This window comes from Grampus griseus (assembly GCF_964374135.1).
Source record: "Grampus griseus genome assembly, chromosome: 1".
NCBI classification, from domain to species: Eukaryota; Metazoa; Chordata; class Mammalia; order Artiodactyla; family Delphinidae; genus Grampus; species Grampus griseus.
Genome location: NC_139017.1, coordinates 47,118,457 through 47,139,802, shown reverse-complemented (window position 1 = coordinate 47,139,802; position 21,346 = coordinate 47,118,457). Strand labels below are relative to the sequence as shown.

The 21,346-nt window shown below is 44.9% G+C and overlaps 1 protein-coding gene across 1 annotated transcript in view; it reads left to right on the top strand.

Moving 5' to 3' along the window:
- The window catches only part of SRGAP2 (SLIT-ROBO Rho GTPase activating protein 2), a 235,465-nt gene that overhangs the window by 184,094 nt on the left and 30,025 nt on the right, over positions 1-21,346 (top strand). The window contains exons 10-14 of the mRNA XM_082654624.1: positions 4,041-4,125; positions 6,861-6,888; positions 8,766-8,790; positions 14,138-14,198; positions 21,082-21,159. Coding sequence (XP_082510750.1) covers positions 4,041-4,125; positions 6,861-6,888; positions 8,766-8,790; positions 14,138-14,198; positions 21,082-21,159 — 277 coding nt within the window. The remainder of the gene's footprint in view (positions 1-4,040; positions 4,126-6,860; positions 6,889-8,765; positions 8,791-14,137; positions 14,199-21,081; positions 21,160-21,346) is intronic.

The window sequence follows — 21,346 nt, the reverse complement described above, 5'->3', positions numbered from 1 at the left end:
CCAATTCCCTGCTCATAGGCAGTAATGCTCACTGTTTTTAGCCAAGTGCTGTCAAACCCTTATAGGTATTTCCTTGTATGGGGTTTGGAGTATGGGGTTCTTGAATGGGGGATGAAATGGTGGAAGGAGGGCTTATAGCTGATAAAATAACAAAGCTAAACTGCCTGAATTCGGGAGGACAGATTCGGGTAAGGTAAGAGGTTGGAGAGGAGCCAGTTCTTTGGCCATTGAATGGACAGTGCTCTAAGGCTGCTAGACTTGGTGAGGTCCAAGAGCTTTTTTTATCTTGGTATTCTCCAAGAATAAACAGATACTTGATAAATGTGTGCTAAGCAGGTACAAATGCATGAATGCCCCTGCCCTGTCAATTAAAGTGGGGAGATATGCTCCTGTTGAAATGTTTGCTCTATTATGTATTCTGTCTGACAGCTGTTTCCTGCTTTAAAAATTGACGGGGAAGGGGGGAAGTGTCAGCGTGCTTGGTTGGTGGGGAAGCAGCCACAGCAATGACATCTGTGTATCTCTGTGCACGGGGCTGGCTAGGCATAGCTCACTCCTCCCACCCACCCCACCTTCTGGCAGCAGTGAATACTTAATGGCCTTGGGTTCACAGATTAAATTCAAGACCTAGGCAAGGTCCGTGCGTTTTACACCACCATGGAAAGAATGTATTTAAAGAGAAGAGGTATTTTAAAATTAAATTTGAAAACCATTCTTGTGCCTCAAACTTTTTTTTTTTTTCAGGCCAGAAACCTGCTTTGATTGAGCTTTCTTAAGTATTAGCACAAAGCAAAGAAGTTTAGAGAAGGACTGTTTTTTGGTTGAGCATGTGATTCTGTATAAGGAACACTTCTGAGCACCTGCTAGTTGCCAGTCCTCGTGTTAACAATCACAGTCATGCTTGTTATCTTATTTCATGTTTAACACCCTTGTGAAAAAAGATATTATCCCCATTTTTCAGATGGGGAAACAGATTCTGGGAGTTAAGTGACTTGCCCAAGGTTGGAAGAGTTAGTAAGTGGTAGGACTAGAATATACCAACTCAGACTTCTCCGTTTTACTGCAACTGAAATGTTTGTCAGGGAGGGCAGGCTCAGAAAGAAAAATTATTATACTAATCCTTTTCAATAAATAAAACTCATCACTGACAATTAATACCCAATTAGGAATTATTTAGAAAGAAATCAGTGAGATCGTAAAAACTGAATTTAAGGTTTACAATGGCACAACCCAAAACCACCCAATAGACTCCTGCCTCCCTTCCTACTTTTGGAAAAAATTCTCAGTTTTGATAATATTGCGTGTAAAATGGAGTAGGGGCATATGGGGGTGTGGCAGTCAGACTGTGTTTTAGGAATTTGATTTCATTTTGGTGATCTGGAATAGACCATGATCCATTCCTTTTTCCTCCACTGAGGAAAACTCCAGGTAATCACTTTACCTTTAGGTGTTTCTGGAGAGGAGCACGGTACAGGGAGTGGAATGAAAGAAAATTAATTACCTAATATTGGGACATGGTTTAAATAAGGAAAGTGACCCTTATTGCCCAAGGAAGGATTTTGAGATTACACATGAACAGTTCTTTTCCTAGCCCCCTGGCCTCCAGAAATCATTGAAAAGCTACCTATTCCTCCCTTGTCGTCAGCTGTCTCAGCTCCCTGTGCTGTGTGTCTGGACAGCAGCAGCTGAAGCCTTCTAACTAAGCTCCTCCCAGGAAAGCCCAGGTTGCTTCTCCCAGTTTACCTCTCATAGAGATGAGCGTGGATTTATGGGCGGGACAGGGAAGTGATAAATGACATGCCTGCGAATAGGATGCTTTTACCTTCCCGTACCCGGGCTTACCTAGACGGAAAACTTCCAACCACTGTTTCCACTATTAGGCAGGCAGGTCATACCTTGACACAGTTTTTGATCCTTCAGGATTTAGTGGAACCCGAAATGTTAATTCATCATACCTCTTTATCAGATTGTTATTTATTTTAATGGTTCACTGAGTGACAGCCAGAGTTAACTAGTGAACTGTGAACATGAATGAAAAAGATGATTTCCAGAATCACAAGTATACACGAGTGAGAGGAAGGAATTTGCATCCATCTCCTTTCAGAATTTTGGCTGTTTTCTGAGCACTCTGGTCTTGTTTTAAGGGTTATAGTGTGTCTGGGTGAATTTTCCCTCATTGGGACACCTTTAGAGTCTCCTTGGGATAACCTTCCGAAGAGGGGGCTCTCGCAGTTCAGATGTTAGCAGTGGATGTCTCCTGAAGGTGTTTCGCCTCTGGGCCCTGAAGTACTGTTCCAAGCCTCACAGTTAGGCATTGGTTGGGGATTAGGATGTCACCCAGGGAAGACTGACAGCAGGTGAGCTGGCAGCTGGAGCAGATGGGATGGGGAAGGTGACAACAGAGCCTGTTTTCATGCAGGTGTTCTCATGCAAAAGCACAAAGGAGCAGAGGGAACAGGTCATGAGGAGAGCAGCAGAAATGGTTTGTCATAGGGCTTGTTTTTTGTTTGTCTTCTATTTAATTCAGAGAGTAGGGGCATACTTGGAGGCGTGGTATGTAACTGCTGAGGAAGGTTCTATCCAGAGGAGAGTGAGACTGTTCATTTATTTACTCATTTTCACATATTTATTGAGTGTCTACTATCTTCTGGGCACAGTACTAAGCATCAGGGATGCAAAGAATAGTGAATGCCACAGTCTCTGACCATAGAGAGGATACCATTTAGAGGGAAAGACATAGGAGCAGCAAAGCCTCCATGACAGGGCTGGGTGAAAAGTGCTGTCAGAGATTTGCGAAGCTCCACACAGGAGCATCTGGGTGAACAACGGAGGGCCTCCAAAGGCCTGGATCCAGGATCCACCGCCGCTTACTGGCTTGTGTCGATCAGCAATGCCCCCTTCCCCTTCTCATCCCCTTCCCCTTCTCATCCGTAATCAGGAAATAATATGTCTCCCCTATGTGCTGTACAGAGTTATTGTGAGAGTCAAATACATGCTAAAGTACTCTAAAAATTCTTAAATTGCTACACATATGTAAAGAATCAATACTATGAAGTTTTGTTCTGCTTCTCTCCTTCTGCTCTGTACCATAATGGATCAAGCACGTTATCATAACGATTAAAAGCACACAGTGTATTGTCAAACTGCATATGTGGATACTGGTTCCACCACTCACTAATCGTTTGACCTAGAGCCACTTATTGAATCTCTCCAAATCTCAGTACCTTCATCCATAAAATGGGGATAATGATAATCATAGTTCATAGAGTTGTCTTGGAGATTTAATGAATTGTCCAGGGAAACATAGTCTCTCACTGAGCAGACAAGGGTTGAGAGAGGTCAAATCACAAAGTACAGCACAGCAATCATATTTTGACTGTTAGAGCAGATGGGATCGCATTTCCATAAACCTCATCTTGCGTTTGGAACCGCCAGTATGTGTGTATACAGGTGGAGGGTGGCAGCCCCTGTCTCTGTGTGCTCAGAAATCCCAAGCTTTCCACAAAGACTCTGCACAAGAGAGGAGGAAGCGATTGAAATGATGAAAATATGGCTCAGACAGAGATGCGCTGAATGCTGTGCTTGGTGCTTGCAGCCCAGGCAGGGGCTGAACCTTGACATTGCTCCTGGGGTGAAGGAATGCACCCTGGGAGGGGCCGGGCAGGGCTGGATGTCAGTGGAGGTGATGAGCCGCAGGTGTGTATCCTTCACACCAAGAAGGCGGGGCTCAGTGAGTCCCTCCATGCCCTGCTTTCCTTCCAAGGAGCTGAAAGAGATGGATGAGGGGCCCGAGGAGATAGCTTCTTATGGTGGCTGACGCGGAGCTCCCAGGAAGACATAGAGCAGGATACTAATCCACCAGGAAAATCAGCAGATGCTCACATGCTCAGGACCTTAAAAAAATAAAAAATGGACCCGGTGGAAATTGGGTCAGAAACCAAAAGCCCTCTTAGAAAGGGAATTGTACAGCTGAGCGTCTGTGATTTTTCTTTTTTTTTTTCCCTTCGGGACTGATTGTTCTTTATCCTCCTCCCTTACAGAAAATGAAGGAGTACCTGGAGGGCAGGAACCTCATCACCAAGCTACAAGCCAAGCACGACCTTCTCCAGAAAACCCTGGGAGAGAGTGAGTGTGGGCTCTGCTGGAGATTTGGCAGTGAGGGAAGGCCGAGCCCTGGGCCCAAGTGCTGAGCACACGCCTCCATCCTCAGTCTGGTTATATGAGTGCATTGCTTTTCCTCGCTCGTTTGATGTGGAAGCACACGCCCCAAATGACCGCTTGAGTAATGGGGAAGGGCCGATGCTTAATGAAGCACTAATGTGCATCATCTATTTGTTTAAATGGAGCGTGCCTGCTCTCCACCCAGCCCCACTCCTGCGCCTCCTCTGCCACTACTGAGGCCAAGGAGCTGGTGCGTTCTTTACTGTCCAGACACTTCGGGAAAACTCTCAGCTCCTCTTGTAGCAGGACCGAGGCTGAAGCAAGAAGGTGGGGAGCTGTGAGGTGAGCTACACAGCTGCTCTGAGGAGAAAAGAGGAGAGGATTCTCAAGGGCAGGGTTGATGGGCAGACTGCAGCTGTTTGTAGCTTCAAGGTGGGGCAGAGGTTTTCTTCTGCTTTGAAGGGTCCTGGTGCTAAGAGGCAGCCCTCTCCCTGCTTTGGCCAGGCTGAAGCTGTGGTGCTGAATCGACTATCTGGTCTCATAGGATGATTTTAACCAGACCCTGGAAAGTAGCAAGGCAGAGGACCGGACTGGCACTCTGGACTTTCTCTCCTCAGCTGTCAAACAGAAGGCAGGGGTTGAAAGAGAAGCTTCCCTGGGGTTTTTGGCACCTTGCCCAGGTCTCCTGCCCAGCTCTCAGCATCCTATGATTAATGGGATTCCCAAGTTGGGGACACCTCTGAAGGCCCTGCCCCTCCTCCCTCCCCCACTGATCTCCTCACTTAAAGATAGGGGGAGGCTACTGGTGTTCTAACACCAGTGAAAGGCAAAACCTGCACCCACAGAGGTCTAACATTCTCAAATAAATTCTTCAGACCAACTGCAGAATCTAGGGAAGTATACAGCACTCACTGGCTCAATGGCCCCAGAAATCAGAGCCTCCTACCCGCCCTTCTTACCCTGTTCTCCTGCCCTGAACGATTCCCCCAGATGATTAATTCTTTTATCTCTAATGTCTTTGATCTTGTGATTTTTAAGGCATTTTCTTTTATGTTAAGAAAGCCTGTTAAGTAACTTCTGTTGTCTTCCCTCCGCAACACCCAGGGGACTCGGGCTGAACAGGTCTAGGCATTGAGATCCAAAGTTTGCTTATAGAAAATCTTTACTCTTGAGTTATCAGATTGCTCCGTGGGGAATCGGAGGAAGAAAAGCCCAGAACTATTTGAAGCAAGTTATAACTGTGATTTCTTTTTGCCAGGATAATCTAAGCATGACCCATAAGTGAGATGGGGAACAGGGCAGGAGAGAGAGAGAGAGAGAGAGAGAGAGAGAGAGTGTGTGTGTGTGTGTGTTTGCAACACACATACATGCACCAAGTGTGCTACTATGAAGGGGTGAAGGTTGGTGACTGTTCATCAGTGCTGCAAATTGCCTTCATCTAAAGATGACAAGTTCTAGCAATAATGAAAAATATAGGTCTTCCTGTGTGCAAGTCATCATGTCCCTGCCTTCTGTATGTATTTGTCACTAACGCAAGAGCCCCTTGTTTCTTGCCACAGAGGGATAATTGATGTGTATGAATATTCCAGAATGGAAATGGGACAGATGTTAGAAATAATGGCTCTGAATAATATTTTTGCAGATGAAAGCTGAGCCTTTGGTAAGAGAGGCTGTTGGGGTGGGGGAGGTGTTGCTCAAGATGAGTTGAACTGTAATCAACAATTAGCAACCTTTAAAGGCAAGAAAAAGCCCTGCCCTCCCCCCCCCCCCCCCCCCCCCCCCGCAACCTCGGCCCTTAGAGTCGCCTTTCCAGGCAACTGGATGAGGAGCTTGGGAGCCAATCTCTCCTTCCCCGGCTCAGCGCCTGCTTACCCTTTCCCTGGTTTATCTAATACGGTCTAATACAGACCAAGCTGGGTTAACTGTGGACCCAAAAAAAGCAACACAGATTACATAATGGCCCAAGTGCACATGCATATTTTTAAAAAACATAAGAATACTTCAGATGAGCATTAAGATTTTCAATTCCATTTTTTAAGACTGTGTATGATCCATCCAGCTTAGTATTAGGGCCCACTGTTGGGTTGAGAACCACAGTCTAAAAGCAGTAGCAGCATTTTAAATATTTTTCCCTTGTCATTTCAGCCCAGTGTAATGGAAGTGAGAATTTAGTATGAATCTAAAACGAGAATTTCGATGTATGCTTCCTCCTCTCCCCAAATAACTATTCCTTCCTTCTTCCCCTTCCACCCTCAACTGTGTGTGTGTGTGTGTGTGTGTGTGTGTGTTCACAGCCTGAAGGGCAAGCAGGTTCATCCCTCCCTCCCCACCACACACACACCCAGCACACATAGAAGAGAAGCTGAATTTCATCTCTGGGAAAGTTTCTAATAATTTGTTCTCTAAGATATGCTCTGCCTTGCTATTTTTCCCCCGCATCCACCCGTTTTCCCACTGGGAAGCAGAGTTGGCAATCCTAAGGTTTCAGGATACCAGCAGCCCTGGGCTGGGAACAAGCATCAGAAACGAGGCCCAGAAAGAGGACCTGGGTGCTCTCTTCTTTTTTGCCTGGAAGGCTAGTCACACGTGATCCTCGGGGCTCCCTGGGGAGCCGGGCAGACAGTCATTCCTGGGAGCAAGTCTCCCCCTTTCACCCCGTCTGCTTCAACATGTGCTTTTTGCCTTTGTCTTTCCAACAGGTCAGCGGACAGATTGCAGTCTGGCCAGGTAGGTGTGGCCTGAGACAGCCCTGGGAAGGGATGAAGAGAGGCCGGAGGGGTAGAGCCATCCCAACCTGGGAAAGAGCCAAGGAGTTGAGTTGTAGAAGTGTTGGATGACTTTGCAAAGGGGTAGCCTAGGGCAGGGGTGGCTTCCATCCCTTTACCTTGCTGACCCCATCTGGCCTCAAATGGAAATGGGATTTGCCGAGCAGAATTAAGTGAAGAGAGTTACCGTTTGCCAAAATAGTCCCAGAGACCCCCCCAAAACCACTGCGTTGCACGGAAAAGAAATGTTCGACGCTGGAGGATCCTGGTAACCTAACCTTAGCTTTTAGACTTCAACATGTGGGTTTTGGGAGGTCTCTGACCTAGAGAACGAGGATCAGAAGATAGCATTTGACCTGAAATTTTTTTTATACGTGGAAAAGATGACAGCCTCTAATTAGCGAGTGTCGCTTGATAATGAAATATTACATTGCATTGCTTGCCAACAGCATTGGTAGACATCCTCGCCTGATGTACAAGTATGCAGCCCTCCCAATCTTTCCCCACCTTCCCCGCCCTCCCCCACCCCAGCCAAATATTTTCCCTCTCAGTCACGGAGCTGCTATGAGAAAACTCGTGAGTTGGCGGCGAGCAAGGCATTCATTCAGCCGACGGTTCTCAGATGCCTAAAAATGTGCTGATTTAACTGGGGAAAGAGCTTTAACGGGCCGGACTCCTTAGAGACCCTGCGTTAGCCCATTATATAAACCACGTATATCTGGCGACACACACACACACGCACAATAGTCATGAGGCCATTTACAATTATAAGCTCATTACTTAAAAACAGCTTCATTTGGCTTTCATCGTTTTGTCATTGTGGATCACAATAAAGATCCCATAAATATACTAGTCTTGTTGACTGGAGGGAACCAGGATAATGGAATTCTGTAGAATATACCTTCCTGGTGCTCATTTCACCTAAAGTGCCATAACTGCAGAAGGCTCTATGGGAGTGAAAAGAGCTGAGCTGAATTCCCTTATGCTGTGTTATTCACTGTGTGACCTTGGGCTGCTCTTTTCCCCTCGCTGAACTCCAGTTTCCTCATCCATAAGACAAGATAGAGAGGGACTTCCCTGGCAGTCCAGTGGTTAAGACTCCATGCTTCCACTGGAGGGGGCATGGGTTCAGTCGCTGTGAGGGGAACTAAGATCCCACAAGCTGTGCAACGTGGCCAAAAAAAAGACAAGACAGAGCAATCACCTAGATCCAAGGAGCTCTAGGATTCCAAAGAGGTCCTTAAGAAGAGCCTAGTGGAAGTGGCAGAAGGTGCCCAGCAGCTGGGCTCTGGTCCCTACCTCCTTGCCTCACTCAAAGAGGCATCACTGCTCTCCTTGCTTGGGTATTATTGTCTGAGTCAGATTCCCTTGGAGAAAAAGCTTCCAAGGCTAAACACAGCTTGAAAAGCATTGACCTATGGAATCGCTAAGGTTCCTTCCAGTCTGGACACTACTGTCTAAATTCCGGGAAAATCGCTCCTTATCTTTTCCCTAAGGATTTATTTCCAAGAGAAAGAAAACCGTAGCTTCCTTTGGTGTTTACTAGTGTCTCCTTGCAAATGGAGAAATCTTCCTGTTGTCTGACCTACATATATTTTACTGCAAATTGAACCAATTCCCTCCTATTCTACTTTTGAATGGTGGCAGACATTAAAACCAGAGACCTCTAAGCTTTTGTGAAAAGCGCTTTATTGGGCTTCATTTGGAAGGTAACTTATCAAGTCTCTTAGCCACTTCTGGGACTGAGCTGATTAATGTGGTTTGTTTCATTAACTACCTCACAGATTGTTTTTAATCTCATTTTCTCTTTTCCCTCCCTGTTGCTGCATTCAACCACAGGCGTAGCTCAACTGTGAGGAAACAGGTAAGGGCCCAGCAAGAGGCAGGCTTGTCTGGCGTGAAATGGTTAGATCCCAGATAATTATGGAACTCCAGTGTGGATGGGACAGACACTTTTCTGACTTCATGCTTACATTTGGAATGTACCATTTAGTCATAGTATGTTTAATATTACGGCAACTTCATCAAATTAGTGAGGGGGGCAGGGACTCGTTCCTCTCCTCTCTAGTCGTTTATGCTCTTACATGCTAGAGGTCTGGTTTGACTGTGGCAGACTGTGCCAGAACTATCTTTGGTGCTACTTCTCTAGGAGACTGTGAAAGAGGCCTCACACTTCATACATGGGTACCAATATGACAGTAACTCACAGCATCTAATCACCTAGACCAAGTTTGCAGGTTTTTGTTTGTTTCTGGTGGCATGGTCATCTTAGATGTATTTCTAAGACATACTAAAAATGTAAAGATAAGTCTGGTCTAGGAATGATAAGCAAGAGACATTGAGCTCTGCAATTATGTGCGTTATCTTCAGAGTTGTATTCAAATCTGACACTGAGCTGTAAGCAACCAGCTCTCATGACCCACCTTAGGAGGGATCTTAGCTCGGCATGGGCAGTCCACATCAGTGGATAATCTAAACAGCACTTATGCTTGTTTAAAAAAAATTAATTGACGGGTTTTTTTCTTTTTTTTTTGCAGTTGCAAATTGGACTTCCTAATTATACTTTATGGCAAATACTAAAATGGTTTTGTATCCCCTAAGCTCATACCAGCTATGCAGCAGGCAGTTAGCAGAGAGGGGGTGGAGAGAGCTCAGAAATGTCTTTGTGTCTACTCAGGGGAAAGCTGATCCAGCCTTTAAAAAATCATTTTGGGTAATTCACAGTGGCTGTAGCCGCAGGGAGTTAATGGAATGGAGAGGGCACATGGTTTCTGCGATGGTGGTAGCCCCTGCAGGGTCTTCAGCTGATCTCACTGCTTCAGCTGGCTGGGCAGTCCAGCTGGGGAAGTTGATAACATAGCCCGCACTTGTCTTAGCTTTGCTGTCACTAATTTTTTTCCCTTCTCTATTTTGGATCTTCTTTTAATGAGAACACCATCAGATGCAATTACACATTTTTTAAATTATAAAGATGTCATTGCAGTTCTCTTTCCTCTATTCCTCTTCTTTGTTTCTGCTTCCCCTTTCTTTCATAATTTCAGTTAAAACTAGAGAGGAACGGTGTGCCTCCCCGGGATCATTTATTACATTTAAAATTAATAGGTGGATATCTTAAAGAGGGAGCAATGTTTTTTATCCCACCCCCCTTCGAAAATAAGAACAGGATTGACCTTGAAGTTTGTTCCTTTCAGTTCCTGGGCTGAAATTGAGCCTCTTACATATAGATGGAGCCTGGGTGCGACCACTCTGGCTGCAGGAGTGCCAAAGGCCACGGTTTGGCAGGTGATCTGTGTCCCTGGTTGGGCTCATAATCAGAAAAGAACTGCTCCCATCTGGTTTTCATCCTGCTGTGCCTAGGCAGTTGCAAGCAAAGCATATTTGCCAGGTGCTAGATTTGTGTAAGAGTTCCAGCATGCACCAGAAACCCCAATCAAGTAAAGACCTTATTTTCATTCACTTTTCTTCCAGCAGCTCAGATCTAATGGTGGATCAGTGAAGAGTTTTTCTAAGATAGTCAGAAAGGTAAATAGTGAGTAATTTGGAAGAGGAGTAATCACGTATACATAACCAGGAAATAAAATTTGTTTGGTTGTTTATGGCAAATCAGCCAAACAAGAGGAAGAGCTGTGTAACTTTTGCTTTTGAGTCTACCCAATGCGTTCCAATCATTTTTGACCCTAGCAAAGCCTAGGTTCAGACCATCTGACTTTCCTTCAAAAAGAGATGCCTCAACTGCTGCTTCCAAGCATTGCCTGCTCTCCTCAAGCCCAGAATTTTCATTCCTATTACTTCCGTATCTTCTTTGCTGGCCCATCTTTCTCTGTTCCTCGAAATGTAAGCATTTCCCCAAGGCTTGGTCCTCTTTTGACTTCCCTCCATATTCTTTCCCTTGTCACTTGCATTGCCTTGGATGATTCTGTCTCTTTTCTCTCCTTCCCAAAGCGTCCACTTGTTCTGTAACGTTGTCGTTCTGAGTCTTTGGATCTAACTCCTAACTGATGGGCAGGACGTTGATGCTCAAGAGTTGCGGTGGCAACTCCTACCCTCAGCACCCATGTCCTCACCTTCCCACCACGTTTTCGGTTCCTTAGCACCTCCCCTTACTTCTCGACTCTTATGGAGACCCTCTATTCTTCACAATCCCTGAAGCCCCACATCTTATCTTTGATGCCTCTGTTTTCCTTATTACCCACATCTAATCAGGGGTCAAGACTTGTATTTTCTCCCTGGTGAAAACGTAAACCTAACAAATGTAACAAAGATCAGTACCTGGCAAAAATCCTAACTCTCTCATGTGTGAGAAATTCTGCCAAACAATGGCATATTTAGACATTATCTAGCCACCTTCTTGATTGCTTTCCGCTGCAAATCACTGGACCCCTGCTTTACTATCTCTTCCAAGTTATGTCTGCTACTTTTCTCCCTCCACTTTTGGTTTAAAGTTCCTTTAATCTGATTGAATGGGGATTTGACTCGATCGTCCTTCAAGGGCCCTTCCAACCCTGGGGTTAAATGACCAAAAATATTATGAACAAAAGAATTAAACTGACATGGATTCTAACACTGGAGGAGGGAAGGAGAGAGGAAGAAAGGGAGAGACAGACACTGAATAAGAACACACATAGACACTGCTCGGTCAGTTGTATGCAAGATCTATGGTGAAGTGAGGGTCTTCACCAGGGCACGTCCTGGGGAAATGGATTCACTCGGAGCTCAGAAACATTACAAGGAGAGAGTCAGAGCCCTCATGACTTTTTGTCCTTGTAATGTCCTTTGTCCTTTGTTTTCACTGGACTCTGACTTAAGCTCCACTGGAGCATTGGGGACTAGGAAAATACTCCTCTGCAGTAGGACAGGTCATCTCTGGCCCACTCTTGTCTGCCACAAATTATCCTCTGGGCCACTTCTGGTAACCATGAACATGCAGGTTAATGTCTTTGATGCTTTACTTTCTGCAACCCTGCATGCTTCCCTTTAGCTATCATTGATATTCCTTTTACCACAAGTTGAGGCAGAATTTTGCACTCACGTAACTTATTGAAACCATAACCTGTGAGCTTCCCAACCTGCTTCCCTCTGGGTCTTAGGACCAGAAAAACTTTACAAACCCTCATATCACTGTCCTCATTATCACTGCTACTACTGTTTGTAAATGAAAAGTATAATAACAATGTTTGTAAACATAAAAAGACCTCCAAAAAATTAAGTTTGGGGTTTTTTTTTATAGTGGAACCCAGTTTCTTCATTAATGTAAGGAAGAGCTGAAAAAGATTCTTCCTCTGAGACCAGCCTAGACTGACTGGTAGAATTTACTGATGGCAACAAGAAGGCAGACACTGGCTACTGAAGCTGGAGAGCTGGAGGAAGCAGACGGGTCTGGGGGTCATGAGACGAGCATTTGGGTCTCTGAGACCCTCCTGACTCCAGCTGCACTTTGGTACACAGTACGTCCTCTGGCAGCATCCTGGCTTTCCAGCAAGCTCAGGAGCTGGAGGCCACGCCAGCTCTTCTCTCAGCCTGGCATCTTCATGGGACCCAGCTGCTTCCCTATTAGTGGCCAAACCGCCAGCTACAGTTGAAAATTTAGAGCCGGGGGAGAGGCACAAACCAACCTGTGAAATGGGCAGAAGCCACAGGACCCATCCTACTGGAGAGCCCAGTCTCTGTCCTGAACATCTAAAGCCCTTTCTAACTAGGACTAAGGTCACTCTGCCTGGTCCCTTCCTTCCCTGTAACTGAGTGGTTGTGCGTTTAGATGCACTAGAAAACCCTACTGGTTTTCAGTAATATTTGGTATTCACACCTGACTATGTTTGCCAAGCTCCTAGGACGCAGTATGGGTGGCAGTGAGATGCTCAGTCTCAGGGGGAGACTGCCTGGTTTTGAATCCTGGCTCTTCTACTTAGCAGCTGGGTCACCATAAGCAGCTATTTCACCTTGCTAAGCCTTCATTTCCTCACTTGTCAAATGAGGATAATAATAATACACATCCCATAGGGTTGTTACCAGGACCAATCCATCTAAAGCACTTAATATATGACCCAACACCTCTATAAATTCTTTTGTAAATGGTAAGCAGTGTGTTCATGTGCCAATAGGAACTGTTACTCTCCTCACCACCAATCCCCCTCCCCAGTTAGTACATACCAAATTAAGGCCAAAAGAAGTTAAATAAATGGCAGGATTGTAGAGCAAAAATGGCAGAGCAAAGATTGATATCTGGGAGGCCTGCTGCTTAAGTTAGTACCAATTATTTTCCACTATTTCCAAGAGTTAGGTTTTTTTCTTTCTTGCTTTTTATGCCAAACAAACCCCCTCTCTGCTGCTCCCATTGATTCATTCTGCTACCTTCCACTGATATTAATTGAGCACCTGCTATGTGAGAGCATCATGGCCAGAGATGGACACCAAGAATTAACATAGGATCTGCCCTGTGGAACTCGAGCTCCAATGGTGACAAATGCAAACAAATATTCATACCCACACAATTAAGTCACAGTCAGGCTGTGAAGGCCAAGTACAAGGTGCTGAGACCCCGTAGACAGGGGTTCTGATCTCATCTGGGGAGTCTGGGAAAGCATCCCTGGGGGTGGGGGTCCAGGGTGAGGGGAGCATTCCAGCAGCTCACGCAAAGCCATGAGCAAAGGAGGACTTACTGAGGAGCAGAAGGAGACAAAACTGGAGGCTAAGACAGGACCCCAGACACGCAAGGCTGCGTACAGAAAGTAACGAGGAGTCCTTGAAAGAGTTTAGCCTGGAGAGTAAACGATGGAATGTGCACTTTTAAAGATCACCTAACCAATATGAGGGAAGAAAAACTGGTTTGGAGGACGACAGGGATGGGAATGGAGATACTGGTGGATTGGACTGGGTTGGTGGCAGTAGAGATGGAGAGAAATAAATGGATTTAGGAGGCAAACTTGACAGAATATACGTATGTATTGATTGATTGTATGGCTGCGGTGGGGGGGGACCGTGGGATAAAAATGATCAGTTTCATATAGGACGCACTGAATTTAAGACGTTGGTATGAGGCATTCCAAGTAGATGGTTGTGCATGTGCTTTGGAGCGTGGAGGCCAGGCTGGATGCTTCTTGTGGACCAGCCACTGATCCAGCTGAGACAAGTTCCATGTGGTTTTGGCTCATTTTCTCTGACCCTGGGCTGTCTCTCTTTGAAGATTCTAATGTTGTGTTTCTTTGGCTTTTTAGGATTCCAGCCAGGCAATTCCTTTGGTGGTAGAAAGCTGTATCCGGTTTATCAGCAGACACGGTAAGCAGGATTACAGCCTTGCCCATATTTGTGCAAGAACTGGGAAGAACTTCCAGGAATTCTTTATAGAGTAAGAATAGAGATCGACTTCCCATCCTGACATTCTCCAAAGAGGAATAAAATCTTATTTGTTCACATAATGTTTGCTACCTCAGAATGGCCACACCTAGACATTGAGAGAAAAATATCATGTATTTTTGACCCCCAGGTGCCTGAGCCACTTACCACACTCCCTTTTCTAGCTTAGAGTGAGTTTTTTGTTTGTTTGTTTGTTTGTCTTTTGCGGTACACGGGCCTCTCGCTGTTGTGGCCTCTCCTGTTGCGGAGCACAGGCTCCAGACGCGCAGGCTTAGCAGCCATGGCTCACGGGCCCAGCCGCTCCGCAGCATGTGGGATCTTCCCGGACCGCAGGCGGACTCTCAACCACTGCGTCACCAGGGAAGCCCACAGAGTGTGTTTTAAATTATAGCTGTTATGTGAGTAAGTCTAGCTGGTCCAGTGTGGTGACGCTAGTTTCACCATTACTCACCGTCTTTGCCCATGTTGGTATCGCCCACTGCATAGCCTGGACCTTTGTTGTCACATTGGCTTTCTGCAGCAGACTGCTTTGAAAACAAGCTCCTTTTACAATATTGCATTGACTCCTGGTAATATTCAGTTTTTGTTCTGGTTTGGTCTCACTGTTTAGGGCATCTCCAGAGCTCAGTTGGTAGCTACTCTTAAGGTTGTAGCCAACATTTAAGAGTCTGGCAGGGCTGGCTCCTTCTCAACTAAGTCACGCTGTCTTCTGCTTGGATGACGCTGAATCTCATAAATCCATTCCTCACCAGCTCCGAGGCTGGTTGGACAGAATTTAGGGAAAGAGGTGAATTGAGTCTTCCAAGTGTAAGAGTGTTTAGAAAACACAGATATCTGAGTAAGCACCATGAACATTTCTAGGAACTGGGCATCAGAAATTGTTCTTAGATGTTATCCTGCCTAGTTATAAGAAAAGTGACAGAATGACCTTCTTGGCGCTAAGGAGGTATGTAGATGATCACTGGTCTCAATTCAGAAGCAGCCGTTCTCTCCCTTCCTCCTTCCTCCCAATAAACTGGGGCATTGCTTGGGTTTATTTTTGGAATAATAATTGCATTAGCATGTTTACAACTTATGCCATTCCAATCAGCTACAAATTTTTCATTGTATCTCCATCCACCAGAAGTAACAGCATTGTACAGCACTATTGAACAGTCAGTAAATATTTATCAAGCCCCTGATCGGGGCTGAGCACCATGCATTGCCAAATAGGAAAACAAAAACAGGCGTAACCCTGTCTTTACTGGTTTTAAGACGCAGTTGGGAGAAAATAAATAAGCAAGTAAAAAGTTAAATAAAAAGAGATAAGCTATAGTAATTCGGAATAGCAGTATAAGAAATTTCACAAGATGGTAATGATTAATAGTCAAGCAGTTGGCAAAGATAAGTCCAAACTGAGTTCAGGGGAGGAAGAATTATCTGTGCCTAAAGGACAATAGGAACAAGAGAGTCTGAACTCGGATTCTCTCATCCATACATTCTGTTCATTCATTCATTCAGCAAGCACACATCTTCCTATGATAGGGTTATATCCCGATCAACCCATCGTAAGTTGAAAATATCTAAAGTCAAAAATGCATTTCATACACCTAACCTGCAAGTCTTATACACAAACATGTATAGCTTAGCCTAGCCTACCTTAAACGTGCTTAGGACACATATATTAGCCTACGGTTGGGTAAAATCATGTAACATAAAGCCAGTTTTATAATAAAGTGTTGAATGTCTCATGTAATTTATTGAATACTGAGTGAAAAACAGAGTGGTTATCTGGGTACAGAATGATTGTAAGTGTATCGTCTGTTTACCCTCGTGTCTGCATGGCTGGCTGGGAGCTGCAGCCCATGACTGCTGCCCAGCGTCACAGAGAGTACTATACCACGTATCAATAGCCCAGGAAAGATCAAAATTCCAAGTACAGATTCTACTGAATGTGTATCGCTTTTGTACCATCGTAAAGTCGAAAAGTCTTAAGTCAAACCATTGTAAGTTGAGGACCGTCTGTGTGTATATTGATTGCGCATTGTGTACCAAGAAAAAGTTCCTGTGTTCATGAACCTTACTTTCTACTAAAGGACCAATAAATAGATGATCAGTTGATAAACAAATTAATATATATCAAGTGTTGGTGAGTGTCATGAAGAAAAATAAAGCAAGGTGAGGAGATGGAGAATGGAGAGGGGATACTGTTCTAGGTGGATTGTTCAGGGAAACTCTTAGGTCACCCAAGAAGGTGACATTTGCCATCCTGAAGGAAGTCAGGGAGTGAGCCACATGGGTATCTGGGGAAGAGTGTTCTGGGGAGAGAAAACATCACATGCAGAGATCCTTGGCATATGCAAGGACCAGCACGCAGGATGCCAGTGCGGCTGGAGCAGAGTGAGTGGAGAAGAGAGTGGCAGGAGATGAAGCCAGAGGCCAGACTCTTAGAGTTTTGTCGACTAAGGTAGGTGTTTGGATTTTATTCTAAGCGAGTGGGATGCTGTTGGAGAATTTATGAACAGGGAGTGATCTTTCTAAAGGATTCCAGGCTGCTGTGTAGAGATAAGACCATAGGAGGAAATAGGAGGCTGCTGCAGTAGCCCAGGGAAGACATGGCATAGGGTGTCAGCTGTGGAGTTGTTGAGAAGTGGATGCGTTCTGGATATCGTGGCTTGAATGTACCTGTCCCTGCCCCTGTACAGGCACAGTACATGAGGAGACCAAAACTTAGCATATTTCTGTGGTAAGGCTCTGGGAAACAGGTATGCTCACATATTGCTGATGGGAATGCAAACCCATACAACCCTTTTGGAGGGGAATTTGGCAACATCTAACAAAACTACATATGCACTAATCTGATCCAGCTGTCCTTCTAGGAATTTACCATGAAGATACACCTCCAAAATATGAAAGTACATTTGCACAAGTTATTTATTGCAGCCTCATTTGTAATTGCAAAATATTAGAAACAAAACAACCTAAATGCCATACATGGAAGAATAGATGAATAAACTATGGTATATGCACACAGTGGGAGAATATGCAGCTGCAAAAAAGAATGAGGAAGATGTCCATGAAATGATCTGGTGAGGTTGCCAGGATATATTGTCAAGTGGAAAAAAGCAAAGGGCAAAAGAGTATCTATAGCATGCTGCCTTTCATGTAAGAAAGAAGAGGGTATAAGAATATACATGTGCCTTGTCACTTCTGCAAGAAGAAATACAGGAAGGATGAATCCAGAAACTAATATTTGACTGGTTATTTACATGAATGGGTCAAAAAAGTGAAAAGAATGGGGGAATGAGAAATGGGAGAAGAGTGACATTTCTCTGAGTATTCCTTTTTGTGTAATTTTGACTTTTAGAACTACATGGGTGTTTTCCGTACTCAAAAGATAAATAAACAAATATATAAAACAAAGATGTGGGTAAAACTCCAAATGGAATACAAAAGGTAACAAATAAACCTAACTGTATTACAGACGAATAACATAGGCACACTGAGGAGATGAGGAAGAAAATAATCTAAGTTTCTTTGAAAAACAGTATTTTGATTATATACTATAAGTCTAACAACAAAAAGAACTGTAAAATAATGCACAGTAGTCGATAATTGTTTTTATCACAGGGTGGTGAGCCAGCAATTCTGAAGCCATTTTATGTGTAAATATTATAAGATGAAGCAAATAAATATATTGTTGATTTAAAGAAGAAAAAAAACCTTAGTCTATAGTAGCTGTTCAAAAAATATTTGTTCAGGGAATCCCCTGGTGTCCAGTGGTTAGGACTCCACGCTTCTACAACAGCGGGCAGAGGTCCAATCCCTGGTCAGGGAACTAAGATCCCGAAAGCCGTGTGGTATGTCCCAAAAAAAAAATTGTTCAGCAAATTGAATTTTTTCCCCCAGATAGGGACTTAAGGTATTCCTGAGCTCCCTAAAGATGATGGATAAAATGTTTGTATATGTGCATTTAATGGGGATAGGGTCCATAAATTTTGTCAGCCCCCAAAACATCTGTGGCCCACCAACTGCCAAAATTTGCACATCATTACTATCTTCATGTTCCCTTGGAGGTAGATGTTCTAGTCCCCATTATATAGATGAGAAAGCTGAGGCTCACGTGTAAATGGTGGGTCCAGGTGATCCAGGAAGACTTAAACGAAGAGAAGGGATGTGAGGAACAACTGAGACTCAATCAGGATGGAAAAACCCCACCATTTCCATGAGGAAGGGAGCAGAGACACGTGAGCAAGAGGTGGTGGTGTGGCAATCATTTCAAGACTTCTCTAGCAGAGCAACTCTGGGCAACAGCTGGATCCAGCACAAAATGGACAGTTGTGTGCCGTTTCCAAATAACTTACCCAAGTCTGATTGGCTTTATACTTTTATGTTAGTGAGCACTAAGGAAAAGTGAGAAAGGTCATGCATGTGTCGGCTTGGTTATGTGAGGCCTTACCTGCATTATAATAAAAAGCCAAGTGCTTTTCTCCTTCACGTTCTGGAAACCGACCATTTATTAATGTTCCTACTTTCAGAATCATCAGATTAGACACTCTAAAGATTCTATCTGTTGAGCAAGAGCACATGTTGGCCCTTCTAAAGCCTCGGTTCTCGAGGGGAAATGGAAACCAGACAGAAAGGGACCTCGGTGTGCCTCAGGCCTGCTGCCTGGTTTCCAATAAGCTCTCCTCTGATTTCTTCTTGTTCTGGGCCCGTGGGCCAAATTGGCTTGTCTTTGATGTCTAATCTACCAAAAAGTACTGAGATGATCCTCTCTCAGCAAACTGTTGGCTGCACGCATGAGACTGAGTAGCCTGGTCCCTGAGATGACAGTTCCTTATATTATACTGTGTTTCCGACAAGTCGCTGAGTAGGTGACTGTTTCTGTGAGAAACCTGCTGTTTACATTCTTTGTTTATACGGCATTACCTGGCTGTTACACCCCATTGGTGACTAATATGGTAGTTACATTGGGGTCTTAACATTGCCTGCCATTCTGTGAGGGATATTCTGGAGATTCCCCTAGAGGAACAGACAACTTAAGCCCTATTACAAGCCCGGTAATTAAATTCCCCCTGCTTACTTCTTACTATTGCTACAGTTGGATTCGGGATTCAGTCCTGGCCTGTGTGGTTTACTGCAAAGGTCTAGCTGGTAGAATCCAGTCACCACCACCACACGACCCCCATCAAGAGGGGAGTCCTAAAACAGTGGACAAAATGTAGCATTATTCTATTTTGTTTTCCAAAGAAGAAATTTGTTTGAGATTCAAAAATGTTGATGGATCGTGCTGTAACAGAGGGACTTTGACAAAATGCCCAAGTTTGAGCCACGGTGCTCTTGAGAAAAACTGGACAGGCCTGATATGATAAAAGATGCTAGCTCAGTCCAGCCCCTGGGCTCATGCTTCCTGGATCCCTCCCCAGTTCTGAGTTGCATGTGGGGTGCTCTCTGTGAGCCGTATCCACCGTCAGGCTGACAAATGGGCTCCCCCACCCTCTGCGCTTTCCCTCCAATAGGACTCACAAGCCTGGCGTTGAGGAAGGAGTACATGATTGCAGTCAGAAGGCCTGGGCCCCTGGATCTGGTTCTTATCACCTGTATAACCTAATGCTGGTCATCCCTTATCAATCCCCTCACCTAGAAAATGGGCTTGCTGGTAACCCCTGCTTTATGTGGCTATAAGCACAGAAGCAATCACCACACATGCATTAACTTTCTATTATTATTTTTACCCTAACAAACTTCAAAAAGACATCGTTTTCATGCACATTATTCTAGTGTGGCATTGAGGCATGTTGCCTTTAGAGTCAAACTGCAGTCAAGGACCAGTGGCTGGCACAGTGCCTGCAATGCTGTCTGTTGACTGATCACTTGTCTTTTCATGTCCTCCCTTTTTCTTTCTTTCTCTTTTTTTTTTTTTTTAATTTTACATTGGAATATAGTTGATTTACAATGTACCAGTCCACGGCCTGTTAGGAACTGGGCCGCACAGCAGGAGGTGAGCTGCGGGCGAGCAAGCGAAGCTTCATCTGCCGCTCCCCATTGCTCCCCATCGCTCGCATTACCGCGATTCTGCCCACCCCCACCCACCATCCATGGAAAAATTGTCTTCCACAAAACTGGTCCCTGGTGCCAAAGAGGTTGGGGACCGCTGTTGTAAATAATGCTGCAATGAACATTGGGGTGCATGCCTCTTCTCGAATTATGGCTTTCTCCAGATATATGCCCAGGAGTGGGATTGCTGGATCATATGGTAATTCTATTTTTAGTTTTTTAAGGAACCTCCGTACTGTTCTCCATAGTGGTTGTACCAATTTATGTCCTCCCTTTTTCATAAGTAGTGAAAGCATTGTCCTCTAGAACAGCCGAACAGTGTTAGAACAGCTAAAGCACTAAGTATGATCTCAGACCCTATGAAACTCTGGTGGTGTGTAATGGCTTGCCTGCCATGCCCCCAAATCTCATCCCTGACCCTTAGGGATAAGCAGGTGCCAGGAATCACTTCCCTACTTTGTAGCTGGGGACAGAGAAGCAAAGGCTGGAGAAGGAGCCTGCCTCATAGACTCTGTCAGAATCAGAAATGGTGTAGACATCTCTTCCCTTAAGTCTCTGACTCGGTGCTTTCTTTAGGCCAATGCCTCATATTCATTCCAGTGACTTTTCCACCATCCTTGTATAGACTTCCTCCTCTGGCCTGAAGAAGAGAGACAGGATGCTTATATACACACTGGCTGAGGGAGACAGACACTCAACTAGGCTTGGAGCCATGGTGGTGAATTTGCTTTTTTGTCTCCTTGATCACTTTTCCCTGTCTTCCTAGGACTACAGCATGAGGGAATCTTCCGAGTGTCAGGATCGCAGGTGGAAGTGAATGACATCAAAAACGCCTTTGAGAGAGGTGAGGAAACAGCCTGAAAGATAAGACCAAATGTTTGCCAGCCCCCCAGGATACTAGCTCCGCGCTTTCTCTCTGAGAGGTACCCAGAGGTTAGCAAGCCAGTTTGCCTCCGTCTTCAGCCCAGCACCTTCTGTCTTGTAGACATCCCCCCACCCCTACCCAGAGATGCAGGGAGGTGCCAGGGTAC